At 36.3% G+C, this 13234-nt stretch overlaps 1 protein-coding gene across 1 annotated transcript; it reads left to right on the forward strand.

The window, feature by feature from the left end:
• The first annotated feature begins 3904 nt into the window (after positions 1-3904).
• LOC111895891 (cytochrome b561 and DOMON domain-containing protein At5g35735) lies at positions 3905-6089 on the forward strand. The gene is made up of 2 exons (XM_023891940.3): positions 3905-4575; positions 4678-6089. Exons 1-2 carry the CDS (start codon positions 3964-3966, stop codon positions 5242-5244), a joined length of 1179 nt encoding a protein of 392 aa, XP_023747708.1. The 5' UTR covers positions 3905-3963; the 3' UTR covers positions 5245-6089.
• The last annotated feature ends 7145 nt before the right edge of the window (positions 6090-13234 follow it).

Raw genomic sequence — 13234 nt, forward strand, 5'->3', positions numbered from 1 at the left:
ACTCCCCTGACTCTCCTTGACTCACCGAGTTATTCCCCAACACGGCAAGTCCACTCACTGAGTGATTAACGAGAAACCTTCATACTACTCGCCGAGTCTGTTCTTCGGACTCGGCGAGTTCATGTATACAACTCCTGAGGTCAGATCTGTTCCATACAATCATAGATTTGGCCTCCCCAAGCATGATAATCACGTAAAGTTCGGACCTTGGCACTCATATAACATCTAAATGGTCCAAAATGGTGATTTAGCCCCAAAAATGACATTCCTAGCTCATGGCTCCCAAAAGGACTCATAAAGCTCCAAGGGTTAAGGCCTCTGGACCTCTTTGGGTCCAGATCCAAAACACAAACTCGAGAAGGGACCAAATACTCCACTTAATCAACCTCTAAAAGGGTTAGAAAACCCTAACACTAAGAATTAACACCAAAAACTGAAGAAGGTCCGAGAATAATACCTCAATACAATCTCTATGAGCTCAAAAACCACCAAAATCGCACCTCCTTCAGCCTCATCTTGCCTTGAACACTTCCTTCTTGCAAAAACACCCAAAAAAGGTTCAAGAATGGCCTCTCCTTCATCACAAATGCTCTAGATCTCTTAGGGTTTCTCTCTGGGGGTTGGTGGCCACAAATGACGGCCCTAAGACCCTTTAAATAGGTCTCAAACCCTAGAAATTAGGGTTTCATTAAACAGCATGGACTCGCCGAGTCCACTCATGAACTCGCTGAGTCCAGCTGTGAACTCGCATACGAATCCGCGACCATACTCGGCGAGTCTAGACGCCAACTTGCCGAGTCTCCCCTAAACACCCAAAAATAAAAGAACAAAATATAATACCTGGGAAACCGGATGTTACAGGATCTCATAAAGTTTGCAACTTTATGAATCTCCAAATCAAGTAGAGCATTTAGTGTCTTGGATCTGACTTATAAAGGGGTTTTGATGTCATGCATAGAGGTTTGGTCATAAAACCCTATTTTTGACCAAAAATGGAAAAGGCATGCATTGGACATGCATGTCCATAAAGCCATAATTTTTAAGGTACCTTGGGAGCATGAAATCCTTCTGGAAACTTTGGAGGTGCAAATCTAGGGATTGGGTGCTTAATAAGAGTCTTGATGCCTTATGCTACCATTAGAGGTTAGGGTTAGGACTTTGGCTTATAGAGGGTTTTAAGGGATAAATTTAGAAACTTTTCCTATAAAGACCATAGGAAGGACCAGATCTATGCTTTGGGAGCTCAGATAGTTGAAGGAAACAACATAATGTTTTAAGTTGTTCAGACTCATCACCACGGTGTGGTTAAGGTTACCATGATGTGGTGACTTGGTCAAGACCTGCCTATTTTGTCGGATTGTGGCCACGATATGGGGACTATATATGTTGACTTTGACCAAGTTTGACCTAAGGGTATTTTGGGTATTTGAGATGTGGACTGAGATTTGGTCAAATTTTGTTGTAAACGTGATCGGTAGAATTCGTATTCAGAGCAAAATGTTGATCATATATCTTTTTAGACTGAGAGGTGATTTGTCTTTTCTGTACTCATGGGTCGAAGGCACTAATGTCGATCCACTAGATTGTTTATCCTAGTATATAAGATGTCGTTATGCTATATTGATCTGTTAGATCTGTATCTTGGTAAAGAGGATGTTACCATGCGGTAGTGATATGTAGATCTGCCTGTTTGACTGCTGACTAGTTATATGTTTATCTATTACTAGATATATGTTAATTGTTATCTATATGTCGACATGATATGGTGGGGTTGAGACTATACTGCTTTATGATGTGAGTCAATAGACCGGGACATTCCAATCGAAAGGTTGTGAGCCGGGGGTAATCCAATCAAGTGGTTGTGGACCCATTATATATTGACAATCCAACCGAAAGGTTGTGGGTCGGGGCATTTCACCGAAAGGTTGTGGGCTGGGGGTAATCTAACCGAATGGTAATGGACCTGATATTTGCCTGATTATTTATTTGTGTGGTGGTACTTTGGGGGAACTTAGTAAGCTTTGGCTTACAATTTTATTTTATTGTTTCAGGTACTTCATATGACCGTAGCAAGACGAATGCATGATCGTGTACATCCTTCAGATTTATGTTATTTGGATTTTGGGACACTCTGGTTATTGAATAATACTTTTGAAACAATTGTTTTGTAAACATTTATGGTTATTGTGATGTTTTAAAAAATTAAAATTACTCTGATTTTCTAGATGTTACACCAAACATAACTTAAAATCATTATTCTCCTTAACGAAAATTACAACATTTAGAAAAATACAAATAACCTAAAAATTTATTCTTATTTAAAATACATTTTAAAAAAAAAAGTTCCAAATACAAAATTTTATCTTTTCTCATTCCCTTTGGCCATGTTTATGAATTTCTCCAAACTAGTTGATGATCCGGGGCTTTGCCCAAGATGTTAAAAATCGTTTCTTTTAAAAAGACAAAAACAAAAAAAAAAAAAAAATCAAAAGTGGACTAAAACTGCCATGGTCAACAAAAACCAGGGACCATTTATCTATAAAATAAAAACTAAGTCGATCTGTTCATCAGCTCCTCCCTCACATATAGTTCATAACAATTTTATGCCTTTGTATATTAATAAACTAGTTTATAACCCGTGGAAATCACGGTTACAAAATTAATTATATTCATAGTAAAAAGTTCAAAATTATTAATCAATTATTTTATATATAATTTTAAATACATTATTAATTAAAAGATTTTTTTTATTAGTTATGTAAAATTATAATTATTGATTCAAATAAATATGTGGAATTAATTTATCATATATATTAGACTCTTTTTATTTGGGAACTAATGAAAACAATAATATAAAATTTAAAATTTAAATTTAAAATAAAAAATAAATAAATTGACAAATAACATCACATTAATTAGGAGGTTTAATGAATTTAAAATAGAGAATTAATGGAATGACAAGTGGGATCATATTAATTAGGAGTTATAATATTATGACACTTGGCAAAAAGACTACTCTTTTATTAGTATAGAGATAACGTTATTTAGAAATCATAATTGTATATTTATAAATGATATTATTTAGAAATCATAATTGAATTGTTCCAAGTTCCATGTGCTTCTTTGAACTTTCTACAAAGAATACATCAATTGAATTTATTTACAACACATGTTTGCCTCAAGTGCTATCGTTTTATATTTGTTAAAACACAAACCTCGAAGCAAACCCAACCCTTATGTGGCAGATTGATTCAATAATACGCAGGTTTGGTAATACAGATAAACAACGTAGCAGTTGGATGCGTCAAATGGAGTAGTTGGATTTATTTTTCAACAAATGGGAACGTAAACATAATATTACGTCACCATGAGATAATCATCACCAAGATTTCAATAATCAAACTTCGTGTATCTTTGCTCAATTATAATTTTTTTAAAAGATTTATTCAAATTACAAAAGGTTTCCTTTTATGATGCAGATCCATGTTTTTTATCAGCTTCGCTATGCTATGAAGGAAACTTGTTTATAATACATTTGAATCAATGTATACAAATCTTTAATAATTGAATTCAATTCTAAAAGCCGGATTTTTGCAGATAGTCAATATTCTTGTAAAGTATGTGAATTATATTACCAAAATCATCATATAATAATATAACATTAATATAGGTTGATTAAAAAACGACAAAAAAAATTACGCGTTTGGAAAGTGATTTCCAAAGATTTGGTTAAAAAATAATTAAAAAAAGTAATAATATAAAGCATTCATACCAAATATTTGGTCATATGAAATAATATAAAAAAACACAAGTAGCACACACATGACACATCAACCTTCGAGGTGTCTTCTAATTCGTAACAATAAAGAATCAGTCAACTCCATTTTTGCTTTATAAAAAGCTTCCCAAGTTCGTGTTTTATCTCTCAGAAATACTCGATTTTGATCATCAAAAGTTTCAAAAATGGGAAAATTTGTACACTTTCTTTTTTGCATTTTGATATCAAATTCGATCGTATCTTTAGCTCAACAAGATTGCAGTTCTTATAACTTCAGAAACAACGAAATCTATGCAACGTGTGTGAGTTTACCTGTTCAAAACTCGAATCTTCACTGGAACTACCACCCGACCAACGGCACCGTCGATGTGGTTTACCGGCACACCGGAGTTTCAACGTCGACGTGGGTGGCTTGGGCTCTGAACATAAACGGGTCGGGTATGCTTGGAGCTCAAGCTCTAGTTGCTTTACCCAACTCAAACGGATCGGTTCAAGGCTATACATCGGCGGTGACCAGCTACGGCACCGGGCTGCAGCAGTCTCCGTTGAACTTCGCCGTGCCGGCGATCAGGGCGGAGAGGGTGAACGGCGATGTTTTGATTCATGCGACTTTGGTTTTGCCTGGCGGGAGAACGAGTTTTAATCAGGTTTGGCAGTCGGGTCCGGTTTCTAACGGAGCTCCGGGTGCTCATGCTTTGGGTTCTGAGAACAGAAACTCGTTAGGAACGGTGGATTTCATCACCGGTCAGACTGGTGCCGGCGCCCCCGTTGGTGGTTCACTACTTCACCGGAGAAACGTAAGCTTTTCTTCTTGAGTTCTGTGATGTGTTATCTCTTTTAACATTTAATACGCACAAGGTACAGGTGATTGATTAAATTATGTTTCGTTAATTTGACAGACGCATGGAGTGTTAAACGCTGTGAGTTGGGGAATACTTATGCCGATGGGAGCCATGGTGGCGCGTTACGTAAAAGTATTCAAGGTCGCTAATCCCGCCTGGTTTTACATTCACATCGCCTGTCAAGCCACCGCCTACGGGGTCGGAGTCGCCGGATGGGGTACCGGACTGAAACTCGGCAGCGACTCCGAGGGTATCAAGTACACTTCTCACCGGAACATCGGGATCACCCTCTTTGTCCTCGGAACTCTACAGGTATTTGCGCTGCTGTTGAGGCCGAAGCCTGATAACAAATACAGGAAGTATTGGAACATTTACCATGGCGGCGTTGGGTACACCGTCATCACTCTCGCAATCATCAACGTCTTTAAAGGACTCGATATTTTGGATCCGGAGAAGAAATGGAAGCATGCTTACATCGGTGTTCTTATATCCCTTGGCGCCATTGCAGCCATCTTGGAAGCTTTTACGTGGTTCATTGTTTTGAACAGGAAGAAGGAGGAGAAGCAGGTGAACGGCGCTCATGGATCGAACGGTTATGGTCACAGCCATGGCCAGCCGGCGTAAGGGAGTGGAGGACGGCGGAGCTTCATGACTTGGTTGTTGCTCCCAGTTTTGGGTGGTAGTGATAGTTCATGTTTATACATCTGTTATTGTTGAGGTTGATTATTGTTGGTATTTATATTCTTTTTTCTCATGGTTGTAATTTTTTACTGTATACATAATAGTATAATCTAGATACAAATGTATTTGTATGTTGAGATTTACTTTGAAAATTTATGGATTTTTAAACACATTTGATAAAAAATATTTACATCCTAACCAATTTTTCCAAAATTTTTGATATTACATTATGTACAAAAAAACATCGAATTTTTTGAATATTTTTAGGGCATCCATAATTTTTTGAATATTTTTAGAGCATCCATAATGCATTAAATTTAGGGACGTAGGATTTTACAGTAGGGGTTGTAAGGGAAAGTAAGAGGTTGGACGATAGTTGAAAAAATAAAAATTGTCGAAAATTTTTCCACTGCGTCCGGAAAAGTCAGAAGTTGTCGGTGCCACCCTCGACCCCCCCCCCCCCTAATTCCGCCCCTGATTAAATTTGTTAGGGTGAAAACTCTTTCTCAAACTAGGGGTAGTCCAGTCTTTTAGCTGTGGACCTAGTACATCTTGTTACTTTAATATGTTATTTGTTTATGTGTCGGTACTTTGGAAACTCACTAAGCTTCGTGCTTACAGTTTGGTTTATGCTTTCAGGTACTGCAGTGGACAGTGGTAGGGCGAAAGCATGACCATACACATCCTTGGTTTTACAACTGACTGGATCTTGGGAGACTCTTTTTAAATAATGTTTTGAAAATAATAGTTTGTAAAAAGCTTTATTAATAAATGAGTCACTTTTGAAAGGTTTATATTTGTTGAAATTTTTGGGCTGCTAAACTTTTCTTTCAACCTTTTAGCAAATTCTTCCCAAGACCACTTATAAACCACTTTTAAACTGTCTTCTTTCCCAAGGTCTCATATAAGGTATCCCACCATATTAAATCATAATCTTTGGGTAAACAGTAAGCATAAATCACCATCTCTTTCTTCTTAAGTCTGCTACTTTCTAAAACTCGGCGAGTCATATGAAGATGGTCATGAACTCGACGGGTTGGATGAACAACTCGGTGAGTCTGATGAAGATTGTCTTGGACTCGGCGAGTGGCATGGTGACTCGGTGAGTTGGCAAGTTATGCAAGAAACTCGGCGAGTAGCTGAAACGAGTTGAGGTCAACATGGACTGCTGACCTTAACAGTTGACTTTGACCTCGAACCAAGGGTTGACCAGTTTGACTTTTGAGAGTAATTGGTAAGCAGATATTTATGAATTGGATCATTGATGGTTATAGGTGTTGGAGTTTGGGGCAGTGTTTCGGGAGTGTGATTTCGTGGTTCCGTCCGACATTGCAAGGTGAGTTATCCTCACTATACTCAAGGGTCTAAGGCACCAAGGTCGTCCCTTTGATTTGTTATTTGAGATAGTTACTATTGTGATATGTTAGCTCGGTATCCTGGTAGATATGATGGCTATATGCTAGTATGATCTGTTAGATCGGTATCCTGGTAGATCGGATGTGGTTATGCTTAGTGACCTATAGTTGGTCTGACTGTCTGCATGCTAGTTGTTGTGCCAGTTAGGTAGATCTGTAGGACTACCTGTAGTATGATGTGATTATTTGTATACGTATTAGTTGTGTTATATGTCGACATATTATGTGGGATGGGTTGAGGTGAAATTGCTCCGTGAAGTAACCAACAAACCCGGGAGCATTCCAAATACGAACTAAGGGAGACTCCTACTGTGGGCTCGGGAGCATTCCAGATACGATTTGATGGAGACTCGTACTCTGGGCTCCATGGAAATCCAGATGTGAGATGTAGGCCCGGAAGGCAATCCAGACTCACACTTTAGGCCCAGGGGTAATCGAGTCTGTAAAATTGTGGACCCAGTACATGCTGATTATTTGTATATATGTTACGGTATGTTGGCATTCCAACTCGATAGTTGACGGCCACGGGTATTCCAACCCGATGGTTGATTGGACCCAGAGTATAATTAGTAAGACTTGACCCGACCCGGCATGGTCCATTTGGGTTGCATGGCATCATGCACTTGGATAGACTAAAATGAGAGAAATAACACTTAAGGTTTATTAATATATTATAAGTTCTAATATATTAATAAGATTATTTAATTAGTATTGATCAATAATTAATTTAGAATTAATTATGTGATCAAAAGAAGACTAATTAAATATATGGGTTGATTGTGTAAATCATCCATACTTATATAGTGGGCTAATGCTCCATGGATTATCAAGTTAGGCTAAAACCCATTGGATGCTCCATGGTGTATTTGAACCCATGGATCCATGGAAATGGATAGCCATGACAATTAGGGTTTACCCTAATTGTAACACACTATATAATGATCTCTTTCTTGGGAAAATCGGGCAACTATGATAGGCATGGAGGGCAAGCCGATTCTTGAATTGTTCTAATTTCTCTCTAAGTTATTCCAAGTGCTTATGGTGTTGTGTGAACCATTTGAGGTGTCACACTTGGGGCACTAGGCACTCAAGCTTCATGAAGACAAGCACCAACAAAAGGTATGTTATTCTAACTTGTGTTATTCAAAGTTTTGTATGCTAGAATAGAACAATACCTTGGAAAGTTGATATTTGCATGTATAATAGAGAAAGCATAGATCCAAGGTATTTAGGGTTGCATGTACACTTAGGAGTGTTAGATTGCTCAAAACCACCAACAGTGGTATCCGAGCCTAGGCTTGTTTTCTTGTTGTACTTGCTTAAACTGCTTAAAAATCGACTTTTGGTGTTGTCTGCCCAACAGACTTGCCGAGTCCATGAAGGGACTCGAGGTGTCCAAGGCAAAATGCATCCAACTCGCCGAGTTTGTTCATGCACTCGACGAGTTGGACCCCCAGACATCATATTTTTGAGTTTTGGTGCTGGAATTGGTCTAGAATCATTACCTTTGACTGTTTTGGGCTTATAAAACTTGTTTTGAATATGGTAATGATTATGTTAAACCAATTTCAATGCTATAATAAAAGTTTCAAGTTTATATGTGTTCATGTTATTCTTGAAAATTGTTGTTATGAATGGTCATGCTTATGAGTTTTGCTAGATCATAGGAATTGTGTGCAAATTGTTTGTTGATATAATTCATGATCTTGTTGAAAATTGTATGGAACTCATAACTTGTCCTCAAGTTATGAATTTTTAAGAATTTTATGTTTCCTTGATTTATGAGTTAGTTTAGATTGATAATGAAAATAAATTATGTTTTAGTTGTTTTCAATCCATATTAGTCTAAAAGAAGTTCATAAAATATGTTTTTGTAACTTGTCTTCAAGTTATGTGAAAAGTCATATTTATGAATCTTAAACACTCATAAAAGTTTTGTAGGTTATATAAAATGTAAGAGTTTTTTCCATTAAATAGTTTAATGACTCCATAACTTGTCCTCAAGTTATGGATGTTGAAGAGACACTTCTTTAAAGTGTTTTTAAAGAATAAGGGGTTACATTAAAATGAAGAGTCTTCATTTTAATGAACCATTAAACTCATAAGCTATGATTTAAAGAGTCTTGAAATAGTTTCAAAACTTGCCCTCAAGTTTTGGAATTCGAATAGTTACTCCTCATGTATACTTTAATTCCAAATTGAACATTGAAATTTTAAAAGGTTTAAAATTCAACCCTTATACTATTATTATAATTTTAATTATATAGATATGTATAAGAGGAAGTCAATCTTACCGTTAGTAGGCCTCATTCACGAAGCCGGTCTATAAGGGGGTATAAGGTTACTGCCTATAAAATGGCAGTTTAATGGGTGTCCACTCTCACCCACCGCTTCCTTGACTGGTGGAGGGTCGTTAGCCGAACGGGTAGGAATGGACTATAATTCTCCCTTCATTAAAAGTATAATGAAAAATACTAAGTAACTAAACACTTATAAATTCCCAATCTTAGTTACTTTGGAAAATGTGAAAAGGTGCTAGCCCATAAAATTACACTATGTACCTTACCAAGTCATTAGTGGAGCGTGTGTGGTTAACCGGCACACTAACATGGACTAGTAAGAGTGGAAAATGGTAACTTGACTTTATTATAGATCGGTGGAGCGTGTGTGGTTAACCGGCACATCGATTAGGTAATATTGTTAAGGGTGCCAATTCAATTTGTATGGTTATTCACACCTTGTTTGTGATCCTCGGCATCCCAGTCACAAATTTGAGAGGGCACAATCGAGATTCAAACATGCCATTGAAAAGTTCAATGTATCTCAAAAGATCTAGGAGTTTCAAAACTAATAAAACCTAATAATAAAATATTTCATTTTCATGGTGGAAATTGGTAAATCGTCATTTACCTACCTTCAACTATTTTATAATTTGGATTACGACATCCCTCTTTCAGTTATAAATAGGTTATTGGGTCCTAGCCTTAATATTTCATATTGGGAGTTATATTAAAGACTTTAAATCAACTAACTTGAATTTCTCCCATTATAGATGTCTAGTTTAGACAGCTATGGTCTTCCCAAATCTTTAGGAACAAACTTCCTAATGAAGATGATATCCCAAATGGCAATGAATGTGAAAGATCAATCCCTTTGTTGGGAATTTGTGGGACTAGAAATCATACTGCACTTCATCCACCTCCTCCAATAAATCTCCTATCCCACATGTTTTAAGACTTGATAAGTTCTAAGTCACTCAATCCCTATTGGTAAGCAAAGTCTATATGTGCTTAGATCTTGGGGATTAAGCCACATATTGACAAGTCGGGAGAGTCGGATGTCAAAGTCTCGAGGTAGCTGGTTGCTGACTTGGTTCTTCAGTCACTCCCTGATGACAGGTCGCGACAAGACCCTTAATGATTTTACCTATTTGCTTGATGATGCTAAATCAGCAGTGATTTGGAGCATTAGTAAAGCAAATTGGATTGGAAGATCTACTTTCCAAACCTATTTAGACATTGAAAATGGTGACATTGGAGGTCCAGGAAAAACTTTCTCTTCCCAATGGAAAGGGATCGGCCATAGTCAACTCGGTTGAGCAAATGGTAAAGAGAAAGGTTAAGTCTGTGATAGTCCCATGTACCGTTTCCAAAGAGTCCATAAGATTCTGTTGCCAAAGGAAAGACATTGGTTGCGAAGCTACTAAATTTACCTGAAACATCTTAAGGATGGTAAAGTCAATAGGTTTGACTCTACTTCAGGTAAAGTCCATTGTCTAACTCTATTGAGTTTCTATTCTGAGATTCTTATTGCATAATGTGACGAGGTCACATGTTGATGTTTTAAGAATCAAAGAAAAAGTGAAAAAACTTAAAGGAAGTATATGCTGATTCTGATTGCGAAGATGGATTTCGATCGCATGGTTCGGTGATCAGAATTTTGAGTTTTTACTTAAGAGTTATGATATATTGCTTAGGAATAGATAACAACAAGTTTTCCATATGGATTGTAAGGATAAATTTTTCCGCAAAGTTTTAAAATAAAAGAAAAATGGTTTTGATTTTATTTATTTTAAGTATCCTTACAATGGCATTTGTGAAAAATTGTTGATTATATGTTTCCATTGATAAGCAATATGGGTAAATGGATTTGATTCTTTCATTAGTGGAAGTGTCATAATTTACCAAATACGGAAAGAATCTCATCACCCAAGTTTCAGTTGGATAGAAACTTGGAATCATGCAACTTGTATGGTATGATCATGAGAATTTTTTTATATATTTGGGAAATTAAGTCTAATTCCTTGTTCACATGTATATGTGAATCAAGTGAAGGACAAAGGGATCGGATACACTTGGGTGTGCGCTGATCAGGTCCACCACAAAGTTGATAAGATTATTCATTATGATTTACTAATGTTTAGTAAATATGGTTATACTTACAAGTTTAAGTATAGTTCTGGATCATTGGAGAAGTTTCAATGATAGGCATAATGAGTAAGAAGAATCAAATAAGGCAGAAAGATAAAAGTTTCTCTAATCTGAAGAGATGGGAGAGTACTTGAGTATCTTGTTTTATGATTATCTTAGTGATTATGAAACCATGTCACAATTGATCCTCTAAGGACACCTTAGTTCATTTTGTTTGGCTAAGGAGAGGAATCGTGAATTGTTGAAATGGTTAGATCAAAATATAAATTATACTTCCAAAATTAAATCTTAGAGTCATACTCCAAGATTAAGCCTTGAGTGACATAATCTTAAGAAAGGTTTAAAACACTTGTTAAATGTAGAGTAAAATGTGTTCTTACTCTTGTACATTTGAAATTGGTAAGTTGTGATGTTTTGGATAAAACAAAGACCAACTAAGACCAATTGTGAGAAGTGTTTAACTTGATAAGAATCTGCACTAACTCTTGAATATTCGTTTTTGTCAAGGAATGGTTCTTGACAAAGAGAATCTTATATGTCAAGAGGTCAGTGGGAGTCTTAAAAGGATCTTAAGATAGATTCAAGAACTAGTCAAGAGTTTTGTTAATCACTAGACCACGACTTGAGGTTTGTAACCTATCGTGTTGACATATTCTGTGCCCATTCCAGTTAAATTTGGTTTTGCATTGGAGTTCTGAGAGTTCTCAACTGGTTGCATAACAACTTGGAAGCAATGGCAGGCCCTTGTGCTACCAGGTGGCAAAAAATTAAGACTGCACAAGTTCAGTCCATATGAATTTGGATTTGTCATTAACCTTCTCATATGATTATGGTAATGTCAAATTCACATGGATAGGAACACATACACCATCAAAATCTAAGTGTCATAAGGTTTCTCTCCGATTCATGAAAATGATAGTGAGGAAACTCTTTCACTAAGTAGATTTAAGTGGATAGCAAGTGTGAAGTTTGCATTCTCATGTCGTTAGTGGAGCGTGTGTGGTTAACCGGCACACTAACTAATGAGAATGGCAAAGGTTTAGACTCACATGTGAGCTATCTAAGGAAAGGTTTATGCTCCAGGTGTATGATTTGATAACGTCTTATCAAGGCAATCTAGTATCAAAAATCTGACTGATTTCTAGGTACATGTCAAAGCTAGTGGGAGCATAAAGTGTTATGCTAGTTAGATAATAATCATTATGCTAGTGGGAGCATGATGATTATGTTGAAAGTTAGCAATGTTAATTATAGAAAACAAAAGTTTCAACTCGCTTTGAAAAAGTTGTTTTACTATAATTAAGGGAGAGAAATTTATACTTCATTCCAATTCTACAAGCTTAGATTGAGATTTTAATCAACTTTAGTCAAGAATATATATGAATGTTATGTTGAAATGGTTCAACATAAGGAATTTCTATATATGTTGCTTTCTCAAATTTCGATTATGATTACGGCATCCCTCTTCATAGTTCGAATTATGAGAACATGACAAATAAAAATTTTATAGCATGAATCGTATCCCATATGCTTCGGATATAGGATCGATTGCATGTGTTATAATATCCATCCATTCTAAATTTTCCTAATGCTTAGGGCATTAAGAAGGGAAAAAGGATTAGAACTTGATATGACTAAGATGATTAAGCAATTGTCCAGAACAATTTGGGGTTTTCCAAAGTTTGGTTACTCATGGACAATTGGAAGTATAGAGTAAGGATCGTATTGACATATTTTGGAAAGAGGCAACTCTTGTTCAAAAGTGATGGTCAAGGTGGGAATATGAAATTGTTTCCATAGGTGGAAGTTATTCTTTGAATCTGTGTAAGATTAAAGAACTTAATGCAAAGAAGGATGTTCAAAGGAATGTACTTTGAATTTGAGACTTCATCTCCATGGAATTGCTTTCCATTGGAATACTTTGTGATGTTTGTTGCCAAGTCTTTGTGACTTGTGTGAATATCATTACAAGAGGATCATTTCATAGATTATGGTAAATGACAAGAACTTGGTATTCTTACATTTACAATAAGGATTGGGATTGTGAAATGAGAATCATTGAAGTCATGTTCAATTGATATACATTTC

The sequence above is a fragment of the Lactuca sativa genome, chromosome 9 (genome assembly GCF_002870075.4).
Source record: "Lactuca sativa cultivar Salinas chromosome 9, Lsat_Salinas_v11, whole genome shotgun sequence".
Lineage (NCBI taxonomy): Eukaryota > Viridiplantae > Streptophyta > Magnoliopsida > Asterales > Asteraceae > Lactuca > Lactuca sativa.